This window comes from Littorina saxatilis, linkage group LG9 (genome assembly GCF_037325665.1).
Source record: "Littorina saxatilis isolate snail1 linkage group LG9, US_GU_Lsax_2.0, whole genome shotgun sequence".
Lineage (NCBI taxonomy): Eukaryota > Metazoa > Mollusca > Gastropoda > Littorinimorpha > Littorinidae > Littorina > Littorina saxatilis.
In genome coordinates, this window is record NC_090253.1 from 58,983,179 (window position 1) to 59,000,241 (window position 17,063).

The 17,063-nt window shown below is 43.8% G+C and overlaps 1 protein-coding gene across 1 annotated transcript in view; it reads right to left on the reverse strand.

Annotated features, from left to right (window-relative positions):
• LOC138977299 (sacsin-like) overlaps positions 1–17,063 on the reverse strand; it is a 75,483-nt gene that overhangs the window by 47,873 nt on the left and 10,547 nt on the right. Inside the window, exons 5-11 of the mRNA XM_070350200.1 lie at positions 14,695–14,842; positions 10,917–11,411; positions 9,759–10,003; positions 4,602–4,742; positions 3,822–4,156; positions 2,883–3,520; positions 369–2,674 (exon numbers count right to left, since the gene is read on the reverse strand). Of these exons, the coding sequence (XP_070206301.1) occupies positions 369–2,674; positions 2,883–3,520; positions 3,822–4,156; positions 4,602–4,742; positions 9,759–10,003; positions 10,917–11,411; positions 14,695–14,842 (4,308 nt within the window). The remainder of the gene's footprint in view (positions 1–368; positions 2,675–2,882; positions 3,521–3,821; positions 4,157–4,601; positions 4,743–9,758; positions 10,004–10,916; positions 11,412–14,694; positions 14,843–17,063) is intronic.

Consider the following 17,063-nt stretch of genomic DNA (forward strand, 5'->3'; position numbering starts at 1 on the left):
TGAGCATTCACCTGCGCAGTGTATTTGTTTTGTTCTTTTATTGCCATTTTTCTGGCTATGGAATGGTTGGCAAAATCAACTAAAGGCTCTGAGTCTTATTGATAATGTTGTGACATAATAACATACTTCAGCTGCAATAACAATGCATTGCTTAATTAATATACTGTCTGAGCTGGTTGAAGCCAGTTCAGTGTTACTCGAGTTGTTCTGGTTTTTGTTTGTTTTGTTTTTACAATAAAATGATGAAATGCAGACTGGCCTCAAACAATAAAATGTAGGGTGGAGAAAACGCAACGTCCTGTTCTTTGAACCATGGAACGCCTTTCATGTGTGTACACATTGCTGAAATAATGATTGACCGGTCTCACCTTGGGAACGGAGAAGCCGTCAGTGTAGCCCTCTCGGAGCAGGTTGTGCAGTCTGGTCGTCAGCTTCTCGTGCTGGCCGTACTCTGAGTCATCAATGTCAAGGTCATCCATTCCGGTCATTGTCCTCTTCCGCAGGTCAAGGGCTCCGAGTTTCAGTGCAACGTCCTTGTCAAGGTCAGGATGGACAAAGGTAATTCCTTCCTCTTCCTCGACAAGAAATGTTATGACATCCGGGTCTGGGGCAACCGTGCAATCTTTGGCCATGGCAAACTTGAGTTCTGTTGGATTGGCGGAGTAAACAGGCAAGATGATTTCTTCCTCGTTGTATTCCCCTTTGTCCACAATGGCCTGAAGGATGGTTTTCACAAGTTTGAAATCCTTGTTGAAAGCCCTTTCGTCAGAAGAAGACTCTGCATGCTTGCTCTGTATCTCTCGCAGGACCTCTGTGAGAATGGTGTAGCCCTGTCCCTGGTGACAGCCGCACGCCGCGAACAGCTCGCCAAGACCCGCATCCACCATGTCAGAGGGCAGCGGGAAGCAGTATGGCGACAAGTCAAGGTCATCGCTGTCCTCCTCCGCTATCCAGAACTTGCCAGGACACCGGAAACACCAGTCTTTCTCCGTCAAAACGCAGTCCAGCTCTCTCAGTTTCTCTGTCACAGTCTCTCCGCCACGAAACATAGCATTCAGTTCTGTGTAAATGTGATGCAAAATGCTAGAAAATTGGTGTGACTGTTTCCTACTGAACTTGGAAATCACAACGCTCAGGTGTTCGATGACATCATCAGCAGTAGGTTGGTAAAAGTGGGCAAACAACAAAGAGTCAGAAGTAAGGGGTGCGAGCGACACTGGCTTGACGGACCCAACAAGCTCCAGTTTGACGTAGTGACAAATGTCCACGGCACGCGAGATGCCCAGGGCGTGGTGTTGTGCGGGACACAAAGGGAGCGCGGCAGGGAAGCCAGGCGGGGCGTGGTCTCTGCTTGTGACGCAAGGCAGGCATTGCAGCGTGGCAAGCTGTTCTACCGTGTCTGTGGTCAGTGTGTGTCCGTGTTTCTGAATAAAGGTCAACATCGCCTTGGCTTTTCTTTGTGCGATAACAATGTCCTCTGATCTCTCGCTTCTGCAGAGTTTTTCGATTTCTTTGGCTGTTTGAATAAGATCTTGAGTCGTGACCTCAGCACTGTTTCGCAAGCCAAGCAGTTTCAGATTCTCCAGTATAGCTACATGGCCCTGATACAACGAGCTGGCAGGAAATCGATCCTCTCCAGAGAACAGATCTTGAAGCATTTTGTCTTCCGGATCATAAAGGTCATGTGCTTTCTTCAGCTCAGCTTTCAGGCATGAAGGAGCGAACTGAATTCCTTCTGCCAGTTCCTGCAACTCGTGTTTCTCAATGAAAGAGGTCTGGAGAAAGTATGTCATAAAATCTGTGATGCCTGCAATGCCTTGACTTCCAGATGAAGCAGCAGACAGAATGTTTTCAACAAGATCATGCAAGGACATTTCCTTTGCCCCGAGATCTCCAGCAAACTGACGGTGGGCCTTGCTATCGCAATGAAGCAGTTTGGGGGAGAGATGGACGGCGGGTGGAAGGCCAATGCTTCCAGTGACCTCAGGGGTCAGAAGGTCAATCTCGTGCACGCTGGTGTGTTCCACTGAATTCGCAAACTCTGATGGAGGAGCCTCTGTTGTCCTCACATCAGTCGGCCACACCGGAAATAGATTCAGGCATCTCAGTACACGCTTGGCAGCTTCCCATTTCTTCTCGTCAGTCTGATCACTCCTGCCTCTCCCGTCAGATATAATGTCTACCAAAGCAATTGTATCATCAACGGTAGACTCGGTGTTGAACTTCATCGCTATCTCCTGGGTGGTCCTGTCTTCCTCAGCCAGTCTCGCCAGACACTTGAGCACGCCCAGATACGAAGCTGGCTGTACGCGGGAGTGGATGACGTCACTGTGACGCAATACAAAGTCAGGAAGACTGGGGATGACGTGTACACCAAGGTGACGGAGAGCCTGGCTCAGCGCCGAGGAGGCGGGAGGAAAGCCGTCCAGTCTCTCACACAGGTTGTTGCCCTGGAGGGGTCTGAGGATCAAGTCGTTGCCATGGGGGCAGGGCAGGAGGGGCAGGTGGTCAACGTCGTTCAGGTCCTTTCCCTGCAGGTATGACCACACCTGTCTGATCCAGGAGTTGTCATCTGGCAGTTTTATGTTAGTAAGACCCGAGTGTTGGGCAGCTAAACTGTCTGCCAGGAGTGACGGAACTTTGTCGTCAGTCAGCAACCGCAGGTTTCCAAAGCCTGAGTGACAAAATAATAAATATTAGGCGCCTTGCCAGTTTTCCATACCTTTTAACAACTAAACAATGCAGAAATTGCACAACAAAATACATCTTTTTTAAATCAGAATCCACTTTGTTGTTTTAACATTTCCGGAAACCAAACCAAACGCAAGTGGCTTTTTTTTAATGGAAGTCCAATGAATGTATTGATATCAACTTGTAATCACCTGACTCTGCCAGGCCCAGGAGACATTTTTGAAGCCCATCTGGTTGGGTCACGTGACACAGGCGGTCATGTAGTCCTGGCAAGAGACTGAGGTCTCGGTCATCCCGACACACGTGTACCAGGTGATCATCAGGCTTGCAGAACGAGCCGTCCACCAGAGGCAACAGTTCCAAGCCTTGCAGTATTGACTGGTCACCATGGCGACAGAGGTAACACAGAATAAGACATTTCTGTTCCCTGGAAAGCTTCCCAGACCATGTGGTGTCTGCTCGCATCAGAACGCTGAGGTGTTGAGGGCTGACACCAGTGACAGAGGTCACGCTGACCTCGTTCATGCCGTGCAGCACGTGCCGGGGAAGCCGGACCAGGTTGACCCGACACACGGCGTACACCTCAACCACCGCCACCTCCGTGTCCTCGTCCAGGTCGTCAGGGGCAGGGGACGTCATCACCACAGCCTCGTGCAGTGAAACCCAGTGACCTCCCTGTAGCTGAGCAAAGAAGAGCCCAGATGCGGACAGTTTCTGATAGAACGGAGCCAGCAGTGGCTGCCAGTGAGTGGTGAGCTTGGAGTGGTTGGGACACAGCTGGTAGAGGGCATCCGCTGTCATTGCCATGGTCTGCTGTGGTGATGACCCCCTGTCAATGGAATAAAATGTGCACAGTTATTAAAAAAAGAATTGATTAAAAATAATCAACAAGAACAATGTTTAGTCTTCAGGAAATTCACTTACGTCTAGGCGCCTGTCGCTTATTTGAAGTGCAACTTGAATGTCTCTTGAAAGACATTGTGCAAAGTTTTCTTCTGATTTACATCTCATCTAGTCTGAGCTTAAAGATCCACTGGAAATATCGCTGAAAAGTTGACTATGGATGCTAGACTGATATAAAAACAATACCTGCACAGATTGAATCTATTGCACAGCCAGCTATACGTCACCTGGTGAAGGGTGACGCTCCAGTTCCAGCTGTGTTGACCAGTTCAGTGACCAGTGTGACGTAAGCACGAGGCATGACCTCCGTGACCAGCAGACTGTTCCACAAGGCTGCCTCGTCGCTCGGTCCCCCCTCCTCCCCCTCCCCCTTGGGCCATTCCACATGACGTCGGTTCTGGCTCAGCTCGAAGAACCCGTGCACGTGCATTGGCAGCCCCGTAGGGCTCGGCGTCTCTGGAGGTAGCGGCAGAAAGCAGTACAGCTGACCTTGGAAGGATGACAGTTGGTTGTTGAGTTTAGCAGCGACACCCACGTATGGTCGATGAGTGAGACACTTGCTCTGGGTGACAACAAAAGTTGAAAAAGATTATTTCAAGCTGAATGTCTACCTGTTCAAAATGTGAAAAGTGGCAAACATTGACCAGGCTTGGTGAATAATTGGGGAATATTGTGACGAAAGATCAGGGTTTGCAGGCGAAAGCCTTCGAGCTGCTCAAACAAAAACATTGCGGAAAAGGAAGCTCTCAAAGTGGAATTATGAAAATATGGTTGGAGTGATCGTTGGTATTAGAGACGGTACCTGGACGATACACCATTGTTACTGCACTGCAGTCCAACAGCTGCTTCTCAAATTGGGGACATAATTACGATGGTATGATACAGTTGTCATAAGATACGTTTTACATGTAAGCGCATACGATATCTAATCTTAGCTTTTCCTTCGGCAGCAACGTCAGACTCACACACGTGCACTATGAAGCAGTCAGACATATGCGTTACAGTACCTGACATAGGTCTCTGAAGTCGGCGGACATCTCTTTAGTTCCTTCGTGAAAATGCACAACTATCCAGTGTTCAGTCTCCGTCTGTACTGAGCCTTTCACTGTTCGGCGTACTGTCAGCACAAGCGTCATGGTCTGGGCTACCTGAAGTAAACAGATTATCTTGCAATGAAAAACAAATCAGGTGAACGGGTTTGAGGTACCTTAGACTTTTTACAGACTTGTATCTAAAACAGTGACAAACGGCCTTGTGCATCATGTAAAAGATGTCCAGACGAAAATGAATGTGAAAACCGATTTAGTTATTTTTCAATATCTTCTGCAAGCACACGCACATGGAAAAAGTTCGATGGACATTTTGTTAAATAAGAAAGCCCTACGAAGAAGGATGCTCCCTGCCTCATAAAAAAATCCCACAAAGACAAAAAAGAATCGGGTGAAGCAGCAACAACAAAAAAACCAAAACCACAATCTTGTTAAGTTGGGAAAGACTATCCCTCGCGCCCCCTAATTGGCGTAGAGGCGCGTCCCCCGGGTGGTGGATTCTGAGAGAAGGTCGCATCACTCTCGATGCCGTGAACCTAATTAGGATCTTTTTCTTGTTTCTTCTCTATTTCTGCCTCCCCAAAGTCCTTTTACTTTCCTTTTCTCACCCATAAAATTCTTCACTTTTTACCCTTGTTAAGTGGTTCTTGTATAGAATATAGTCAATGTTTGTAAAGATTTTAGTCAAGCAGTATGTAAGAAATGTTTAGTCCTTTGTACTGGAAACTTGCAGTCTCCCAGTAAGGTCATATATTGTACTACGTTGCAAGCCCCTGGAGCAATTTTTTGATTAGTGCTTTTGTGAACAAGAAACACTTAACAAGTGGCTCTATCCCATCTCCCCCCTTTCCCCTATCCCATCTCCCCCCTTTCCCTCGTCGCGATATAACCTTCGTGGTTGAAAACGACGTTAAACACCAAATAAAGAAAGAAAGGAAAGACTATCATACATCACAAGCTTGTTAAGTTGGGAAAGACTATCATACATCACAATCTTGTTAAGTTGGGAAAGACTATCATACATCACAATCTTGTTAAGTTGGGAAAGACTATCATACATCACAATCTTGTTAAGTTGGGAAAGACTATCATGCATCACAAGCTTGTTAAGTTGGGAAAGACTATCATACATCACAAGCTTGTTAAGTTGGGAAAGACTATCATACATCACAAGCTTGTTAAGTTGGGAAAGACTATCATGCATCACAATCTTGTTAAGTTGGGAAAGACTATCATGCATCACAATCTTGTTAAGTTGGGAAAGACTATCATGCATCACAATCTTGTTAAGTTGGGAAAGACTATCATGCATCACAATCTTGTTAAGTTGGGAAAGACTATCATGCATCACAAGCTTGTTAAGTTGGGAAAGACTATCATACATCACAAGCTTGTTAAGTTGGGAAAGACTATCATACATCACAATCTTGTTAAGTTGGGAAAGACTATCATGCATCACAAGCTTGTTAAGTTGGGAAAGACTATCATACATCACAAGCTTGTTAAGTTGGGAAAGACTATCATACATCACAAGCTTGTTAAGTTGGGAAAGACTATCATGCATCACAAGCTTGTTAAGTTGGGAAAGACTATCATGCATCACAAGCTTGTTAAGTTGGGAAAGACTATCATGCATCACAAGCTTGTTAAGTTGGGAAAGACTATCATGCATCACAAGCTTGTTAAGTTGGGAAAGACTATCATACATCACAAGCTTGTTAAGTTGGGAAAGACTATCATACATCACAAGCTTGTTAAGTTGGGAAAGACTATCATGCATCACAAGCTTGTTAAGTTGGGAAAGACTATCATACATCACAATCTTGTTAAGTTGGGAAAGACTATCATACATCACAATCTTGTTAAGTTGGGAAAGACTATCATACATCACAATCTTGTTAAGTTGGGAAAGACTATCATGCATCACAAGCTTGTTCAGTTGGGAAAGACTATCATACATCACAAGCTTGTTAAGTTGGGAAAGACTATCATGCATCACAAGCTTGTTAAGTTGGGAAAGACTATCATACATCACAAGCTTGTTAAGTTGGGAAAGACTATCATACATCACAATCTTGTTAAGTTGGGAAAGACTATCATGCATCACAAGCTTGTTAAGTTGGGAAAGACTATCATGCATCACAAGCTTGTTAAGTTGGGAAAGACTATCATGCATCACAAGCTTGTTAAGTTGGGAAAGACTATCATGCATCACAAGCTTGTTAAGTTGGGAAAGACTATCATGCATCACAAGCTTGTTAAGTTGGGAAAGACTATCATACATCACAAGCTTGTTAAGTTGGGAAAGACTATCATACATCACAAGCTTGTTAAGTTGGGAAAGACTATCATACATCACAAGCTTGTTAAGTTGGGAAAGACTATCATGCATCACAAGCTTGTTAAGTTGGGAAAGACTATCATGCATCACAAGCTTGTTAAGTTGGGAAAGACTATCATACATCACAAGCTTGTTAAGTTGGGAAAGACTATCATACATCACAATCTTGTTAAGTTGGGAAAGACTATCATGCATCACAATCTTGTTAAGTTGGGAAAGACTATCATGCATCACAAGCTTGTTAAGTTGGGAAAGACTATCATACATCACAAGCTTGTTAAGTTGGGAAAGACTATCATGCATCACAAGCTTGTTAAGTTGGGAAAGACTATCATGCATCACAAGCTTGTTAAGTTGGGAAAGACTATCATACATCACAATCTTGTTAAGTTGGGAAAGACTATCATACATCACAATCTTGTTAAGTTGGGAAAGACTATCATACATCACAATCTTGTTAAGTTGGGAAAGACTATCATACACCACAAGCTTGTTCAGTTGGGAAAGACTATCATACATCACAATCTTGTTAAGTTGGGAAAGACTATCATGCATCACAAGCTTGTTAAGTTGGGAAAGACTATCATACATCACAAGCTTGTTAAGTTGGGAAAGACTATCATGCATCACAAGCTTGTTAAGTTGGGAAAGACTATCATGCATCACAAGCTTGTTAAGTTGGGAAAGACTATCATGCATCACAAGCTTGTTAAGTTGGGAAAGACTATCATGCATCACAAGCTTGTTAAGTTGGGAAAGACTATCATACATCACAAGCTTGTTAAGTTGGGAAAGACTATCATACATCACAAGCTTGCACACTTATTAACATAGACAAAGTGACATTTTTTAGAATGTTCGAAAGATACACAAAAACACACCAATAGATGTATCCCATACATCGAGAATATTTGATAGTACAGAAGATTTAAAACAAAACAAAACCATGGCTTCAGCCCGTACATCGAGAATATTTGTGTCACGATCGGGTGACAGAGACCAAGAAAGTGTCACTCAGTGGAGTGCCTGTTCTTGGTCGATTATGATAGAAAGCGCCTGTACGTGATATTGGGCTACAGCAGAGTTTGCTGACAGTGCTCAACGAGCACGGATGTTTTGTAGCGCACGAGTTTCACAGTGGGTTTTTTTTTTGCTGTCATAGGGCTGACGGTTTTTCGCTGACAGCGGCACGGGATTTTCACGGATTGAGTTTCTCGTGTCTTTTTTTCTGCTTGGGAGGCAGAATTGTGTATAGCTGGACTGGTTTTGTGACAAGGTCAGTCACGTGTTATTGGCTAGGTTGTCTGAGAGAGACACAAGGGCGGCGCACTTGACACCCAGCGGCAGAAGGGGAAGGATCTAATACACAGTTTCTAGAGTATGATGGTTTTTCACCGAATATTGTATTCGGCACTCTAGGGGAGCTTCCACCGGTTATTTCCTTCACACTGCCACATATTTTGCTGAGGACAAGTCGTCAACATTCCTTCGTCGGCGATGGCTTTCGCATAAGGATTCGACAAGGGGTTCTGGAGGTTTTTGGTCACTGTTGACGAACAGAGGCTGTTCCAGGGAGGAGGCGGACTTTGCTTCCATTGAGAGTACAATCATAGGCTTTTGAGGTAATAAATCATTATTTAACGCTGTTGATGAGTCTGTGTTGTGGAATGAAATACTCTCTGTTGTTCTTTCCAGGTTAGCGCATAATTTACTCTCTGTGACGCTAAAATACTAATCTGTATATGGTTTTTGCAGATAGGGAGAGAAGGACGGAAAATGACTGTTTTGTTGTTGTAAAAAGTCCGTTTTGTGCAGGCCCACGTGCTCGATGAGATATTTAAAGATGACATGTTTTAAGGTGGTGGGTGAGGGGTAGCTGACATGTTTAGTGCACCGATGCTTTCTGTTTGCAGCCTCCGTTCGTTTCGTTTCGTTTCGTTACGTTCCTGTAACATCTGCACGGCTGACTTTGGCGGGACCTGTTGAAGCTACGCTAACCAGGAGACCGGCTAACCAGCGGACCGGCTAACCAGCGGACCGGCTAACCAGCGGACCGGCTAACCAGCGAACCGGCTAACCAGCGAACCGACTAACCAGCATACCGGCTAAGCAGCAGCAGCAGAGATAAAGCTAAGTGCACCATGTCGTACGCACCCCGTTGACCACCGTTGTCTTTTCGTATCTGTGATTTCATTGGAGTAGTGACAACGTGGGGTGTGTGACACCTGCACGAACTAGAGCTTTTCGAACAGAACATTCGCATTTAACTATATTTACACGGGTTCAGCGTGTTACTATAATTTTCTATATACTACTGGCATTTTGTCAGTGAACACTGGTTTTTTTACGTGTTGAGAACGTAAAAGGAACATATTTTGAGTGAAGGCTCGAGGGAGGTGGAGAGTTTATACATAAACAGGCGTCTGAAACTTATACTTTTGTTGACTCTATTTAATTGTATGACTGCGAGAGTGGATCGTGGTGTGGTTAGTTAATTAGTAGTAATTAACCGGTTCATAATCACCTTAAGTGATATATTGAAACGTGACAATTTGATAGTACAGAAGATTTAAAACAAAACAAAACAATGGCTTCAGCCCGTACATCGAGAATATTTGATAGTACAGAAGATTAAAAAAACCCAAAAAACAATGGCTTTATCTCACACATCGAGAATATTTGATAGTACAGAAGCAAAACCTTACCTGTTCTTTGGGGCAGCGTTTATTTTTGGTTGAAATACCAGAGAGGAATGCCTTTCTTCGAGTTCTGACATCCTCCAGACACTCCCCGCTCAGTTCCACAGAAAAATCAAATACCGGAGACGTCTGTGGTTTACCGACTGCAGAGAATACCTCGACTTTCTCCAGTCTTTTCAGGAACAACAGCATGGTGCCGATTTCCCCCCTGAACGCTTGCTTGAGTTGCTGAACCCGCTGCTGATTGTATATTGTCTGTGATAAGTCTGACGGCTGCTGTCTGAGTGGGAACCAAAACACGGTGCCCTTGAACTCCTTACCTGCGCAGAAAGACGCAGAAATGCATAAGTTATACAACTTAACACTCGTGTATCGGTAAATGACAGTACACAACAATAATCAAGTATCGTTGCCTCTTACGTTTAACACAGGTTTATAGCTTGATACCGAGTTTCCTTCCCCATTTTAAGGGGTCGATGGCCTAGCAATACAACTTTCGTATTCGTACCGAGCTAAGTCATGGGACCTCATATCATACAGTGTTTGCCTAGTTTTATAACTGACGTCATTTACCTCCCATTTGAATGATAAAGGAGACAAAACAAAATCACCTTCTGTGACCAAGACAAACAAGAAGGGGAAGTAGCTCAGTTGGTAGAGCACTGCACTTGTGATCCGAAGGTCGCAGGTTCGAATTCGGTCCGGGACGGACACGGGTCAAGTTTATGCGCAGACCAACGACATCTAAATCTTTAGATGTCGTTGGCGCAGACCCAGAGACGGAAGCCATGTCCCACCCCCGTGTCGCCACATTGGCACGTAAGAGACCTTGGTCATTCTGCCATAAGTGCAGGTGGCTGAATACACCTAAACACGCAGACACCTGGGTAGCGCGACTCCGTTGCTGCTAGCTTTCCACTGGGAGGAAGCGACCCGAATTTCCCAGCGATGGTTGGTTGGTTGGTTTTTGGGGTTTAATGTCTCTTCAGCAGATGCTAGCTGCTATTCGAGACCGTCCCAGCGATGGGACAATAAAGTAATGAAAATGAAAATGAAATGAAATGAAAGTAACAGACTTCCCATTCCCCTTGCTCGTATAAAAAGAAACAACATGAAGTATGTCCGTAGTGGTCGCGATCGTGTGCAAAATCCGTCTGCTCAGTTAAATATATGCGTTTGTTAATGCAAACAGTTTTGACATTTTGAAGTTGAGCATGATCTGCTAGGAAGGTCTTGCCCTTGTTAATTTTGTGTGCAAATATGGCGCGAGTGGAGTAATTATCAAGGTCCTGTGAAAAAGCCAAGTGTTCAACTTTCTCACAACATAACTAACACACACACACACACACAGACACACACACACACACACACACACACACACACACACACACACACACACACACACACACACACACACACACACACACACACACACACTCACACACACACACACACGAAAATAAGGAATACATAGGGTCATATTAATTAACCCAGAAAAAGGGAAAGGGCTGTCTGGTAGTGCACACGGCACTATAAGTATCCCGTGCAAGAGCTTACTAGTCAGAGAATCTTTCTCTAAAAGATGCAGCATGGAGGCCAATGCTTGACGTAGCGTTGTCTGCTCTTGGAGGTCAAGGTCATCCAGTGACGTCATGTAGATGGCTTCATGTTCATGTCTGAACGGGTCCATGTACAGCAGTTTTCGCCCGCTGATGATGATTGGGTGGTCTGAAATCCAAGGAGTTTTTACAGTTTAAGTGCACAGTCCATTCCGTGTAAATAATTTGGTCACCGTCTGAGATCTAGCTAGGTTGTCAAGCTTGCAAAGGATAAGGCTGTTTCTGAGATCTAGCTAGGTTTGCAAGCTTGCAAAGGATAAGGCTGTCTCTGAGATCTAGCTAGGTTTGCAAGCTTGCAAAGGATAAGGCTGTCTCTGCGATCTAGCTAGGTTTTCAAGCTTGCAAAGGATAAGGCTGTCTCTGCAATCTAGCTAGGTTTTCAAGCTTGCAAAGGATAAGGCTGTCTCTGCGATCTAGCTAGGTTTCCAAGCTTGCAAAGGATAAGGCTGTCTCTGCGATTTAGCTAGGGTTTCAAGCTTGCAAAGGATAAGGCTGTCTCTGCGATCTAGCTAGAGTTTCAAGCTTGCAAAGGATAAGGCTGTCTCTGAGATCTAGCTGGGGTTTCAAGCTTGCAAAGGATAAGGCTGTCTCTGCGATCTAGCTAGGTTTCCAAGCTTGCAACGGATAAGGCTGTCTCTGAGATCTAGCTAGGTTTCCAAGCTTGCAAAGGATAAGGCTGTCTCTGAGATCTAGCTAGATTTCCAAGCTTGCAAAGGATAAGGCTGTCTCTGAGATCTAGCTAGGTTTTCAAGCTTGCAAAGGATAAGACTGTTTCTGCGATCTAGCTAGGTTTTCAAGCTTGCAAAGGATAAGGCTGTCTCTGCGATCTAGCTAGGGTTTCAAGCTTGCAAAGGATAAGGCTGTCTCTGAGATCTAGCTAGGGTTTCAAGCTTGCAAAGGATAAGGCTGTCTCTGCGATCTAGCTCGGGTTTCAAGCTTGCAAAGGATAAGGCTGTCTCTGCGGTCTAGCTAGGGTTTCAAGCTTGCAAAGGATAAGGCTGTCTCTGCGATCTAGCTAGGGTTTCAAGCTTGCAAAGGATAAGGCTGTCTCTGCGATCTAGATAGGTTTGCAAGCTTGCAAAGGATAAGGCTGTCTCTGCGATCTAGATAGGATTGCAAGTTTGCAAAGGATAAGGCTGTCTCTGCGATCTAGCTCGGGTTTCAAGCTTGCAAAGGATAAGGCTGTCTCTGCGATCTAGCTAGATTTTCAAGCTTGCAAAGGATAAGGCTGTCCCATCACTTGGGCACACACAATAAATCAACAGCCTGAGCCATTCCTGTACGTTTTGTGTGCATACATTACTTAGCAACCACGGTTGCAAAGCCAATTCATCACAGTCACACACACAAATTCAACGGTGTTCAGAAAGCATTCAGGATGGTGATGTTTGGTATGTGACCAAGTGAAGGGATTGTGTTATGCCATGTAAACACTCTGCTGCAGGCAGATCTGAGACACTGTGAGCAGAACTATTAGACAGATCTAGATGTGGAACTTTTCAGGACGTGTACGGGAACGTGTACGGGTAACGTCATCAAATCTAGTTTTTACGTCACGCGTTTGCTTAGATCTGTAGTCTTGGTAAGAGCAAAACAACGTATGCATTTGGAACATTGGAGAAAAGCAGTGAGTCACGGGTGACGCAATATCTACACGTACCCGTACAGGTCTTTGCTACACGTTCGATCATCCAGAACACTGTATTTACACGGAAAGGACCGTGCCTTTGAAAGGTTACTTGATCAAATTAAGTGCTTAAAGGCATATGTACTCGATTTCCCCACTGTGTTTTATAAAATAATCATATTATGAAAGCACATACATTCTTATCTTAGTTGTTATGTATTCATTGTCAGTAAACATCGGCATTATTCATGTTTTACTTTAAACGCAATCATTGTTATTTATAGATCACAGGCACCTGATGTAAGTAGGTCACACACGTGTAAATGTTGTGCCCAGTCCTTGTTTTTGTTTCTGTTATTATTTTGGTTAGCAGGTCTAGTTGAGCACGTATTAAGTATCATGTGCCCACTGCTGGTCATTGTGCATTTTAGTTGATGGACTGATGATGTCATTTGTGTGGAGTCGACGCGCGTGCGAGGATATGTATGTGTGGGAGGGGGGGGGGGGGCGGGAGATGGAAGCTTGCTGTATGTTATGTAATGTATATATTGTGTGTGATACGTGGAAATGTGATACTATTTATTTGCATGTATGATACAGGTACAAATGTGATAATTGTAGGCTTATATACTAGTGATTACTGTGTGTGATACATGAAATGTGATATGAATGCTGTTTTTATATGTTATACTCTTACTTTCTCCCAAGCGCAAGACAAATTCTTCTATGAAAATTGAAGCCAATAAAATTTGAGTTGAGTTGAGTTGAGTTGACTATACACGCTAATTGCTTTACCAACAGCTGGAGACATGCTAAATTAAGTTCCCTGCAAAATATTGTGGTCTAGGACCCCTTCAATGTTGAGATATGTTAATTTTCATTTTGATCTGGATCGTCCTATTTATAGATTTGGCAACACATGTAACGTTGACGCAAGGGAGCTAACACCGCGGCTTTGTTGACATCCTCACTTTTTCAGAGGCTAGAACAAGCTGTAATGCATGTATTATGGTCCGCGCATTGTGACATATCGTCATTATATGGTCTTATGGTGCGTTTGACATCGATTATGGGCAAACTACACTTTGTAAACACGGGAGCGCGTACATATGCCTTTAACTCCTGCCATGATATATATATTTTTTTTTATAAATGGTCACTACAGCAAAGTAGAAGTAAATAATAAAGAGGTGCTGGTTTGTTCTATTCTGTGGCCAAAGAAGTCCTAAAATAAACCTATACCTAATCATACTTTTTTCGAAATAAAGCAAACTGTTTTTAAACATAGAACGAAACAGAGCAGAAAGCAAACCAAGTTGCCTCAATTTCTCACAGGACTTCCTTCTTACCCAAAGTAAGGACAAATTAATTTACCAACACACAAAAGAAGAGTAAAATTGGTTTGCCGGAATATTCATTAACTATTAACATTTTACAGAATACAATATGGCGCGCATTAAACGTAAGCAGTGAAGAGCAGCAAGCTAATGCTTCTTCCTTTAGCGAAGACTGGAATTCTAATTATGAAAAATCTTGATAGAAATCGTTAGAAATGTGTACATATTATTTCCCTTTTCCAGCACTCACATTGGTTGTATTACTGCTGCGTCAAAGCTTTCTGAATGTGTCAGGATAAGGCTGGAGGTTATTACAATTTCAGTTGAAACTTGTAGTGCTTTACCTCGTTCGCTTCTATGTGGCGTACACATTTCAAAAACGATAATTTAACAAAAGACAACAAATGTCAAGTAGAGGTACCACTAACCTGTCAGGTGAAAAACTGACTTGAAGCCCAGTCCGAATCTGCCGACCTTGAGAGGGTCCTTGACCTTGACACTGGCGTGGAGTTTCCTGATGCCTTCCCAATCTTCGTCCGTGAAACGAGCGTCGTTGTAAACACACAGTCCGGGCATCTGAAATATACACATTACGTGTAATAGTCTGTGATCTGGACGACCATTTTTTTCATCAGAAAGAATCCTACGTAATTCTTATGTTTTTGGATAGTTTAACTTTTCATGTTTTAGGTTTAGATAATTGAACTTATAATGGTAAGTGGATGGGTGTGGGTGGATAGAAAGGGGAGAGGGCGTGAGAAACGGGGGGGGGGGGGGGGGGGGGGGGGCATGATCGATAAGGATAGGGTGAGTAGGCATTATCTGTCGACTCTCAAAGAGTGCTGCAAATCATCCGTTTGGAATCTATGATAATTTCCTTAATTATCACTTACTGGTCCTTTTTTTCCCAAAGGATGTTTGTCCGTTTCTACAGAACTTTTTTGAATGATTGATATTATAACCAAAGATCATATAATATATAATAACTTTAAAGCGCCGTCCTTTCGCGCAAACAATTCGGCTCACCATCTGAGATCTGACAAATGTTTTACACGGGGTTTGTTTGTTTGTTTGTTTGCTTAACGCCCAGTCCACCACGAAGGGTTATATCAGGGCGGTGCTGCTTTGACATTTAACGTGCGCCACACACAAGACAGAAGTCGCAGCACAGGCTTCATGTCTCACCCAGTCACATTATTCTGACACCGGGCTAACCAGTCCTAGCACTAAACCAACGAGGTCCCTTCGTGTACACTACATTGGGGTATGCACGTTAAAGATCCCACGATTGACAAAAGGGTCTTTCCTGGCAAAATTGTATAGGCGTAGATAAAAATGTCCACCAAAAATACCCGTGTGACCTGGAATAATAGGCCGTGAAAGGTGGATGCAGCGCCTATAGGCAGTTGATCTACTGGCCGATGTGAATGCGTGATATATTGTGTAAAAAATTCCATCTCACACGGCATTAATAGGTAACATGCGCCTTGAGTCGCCTTGTGTGGTGAGATACGTGCGCGATATAAATCCTCGTAAATAAAATAAATAAATAAATAATGCCAGACGCCAGGCGGAGCAGCCACCAGATTGCCAATTTAAAAATCTTAGGTATGACCCGTTTACACGGCGTGAGATTCTCCCTCCACTTGGACCATCCCAAACATCAACATCCTGGGTGCTGTCAGTGTAGTGTGGGCATTTTTCGATGAACTAATTTCGTGACGTATACTACTGCTTATCTGCAAAGTAGCCTAATTCATCAAGAAATCCCCGTCGGCACTTGATCGAAGCAGCCAGGCTGTTGAGATCTCGTATGTGTTTAGGCGGCGGGATGACCTCACTTCATGTAAAAGGCTGGGCAGATCTGAGTAAAAAAGCTAACGGTTTTTTTAAACTGGAAGGACTGGCGCTCTGTTGCCTGAATAGACAGATCTAGATGTGGTACTTTTCAGCACGTGTACGGGAACGTGTACGGGTAACGTCATCAAATCTTGTTTTTACGTCACGCGTTTGCCAAGATCTGCAGTCTTGGTGGGAGCAAAACAACGTATGATTTGAAACATTGGAGAGAAAAAGTGAGTCATGGGTGACGTGATATCTACAGGTACGCGTACAGGTATTTGCTGGACGTTCGATCATCCAGAACACTGTATTGTCTCGAAGTGACCCGATGACAATGCAGCCAGATGGAACCACCACCGCCACACGTGTTCATTTGGGATAGCTACAATCGGTACGCCTCAACAATGAATCAGACAGTCAAAGAATACTTAATCTAACCTGGTTACTGATGTGTCCACTTTTGTTTAAAAGTCGAAGAATACATCCGATAAGGTAATATACCCGTTTTTCGATTGGTATGTATTTGTCAAATAGTGTTCTGTTGATGTTACCTCAAAAGGAAAGACAATAATTATTAGAAATAGACACAGACAGGCGCAATGGCTTGGTGGTAAGACGCCGGCATCCAAAGCGGAAGGTCGTGGGTTCGAATACCGGCCGCGCCTGGTTGGTTAAGGGGAGGTTCTAGTATAAAATATCACCAAAATCGCTTCAGTTGTGTTCCTATTTAGAATGGGAAATATTAATGGATTTCGGCTCAAATAAAGTCAAATGCATTGCTGACCCATATATTGTGTTAGTTAATATGTCACGACAACTGCCGTTGAGAAACAATTCAACGGAAAAACATACATTATCTAGAAACCGAAAATAGTGATTTTGGCGTTTCCTTGATAATTCTTCAAGGAGCGCACATTTTTTAAAGAAATTCAAAACATACAATAACATGTAATTG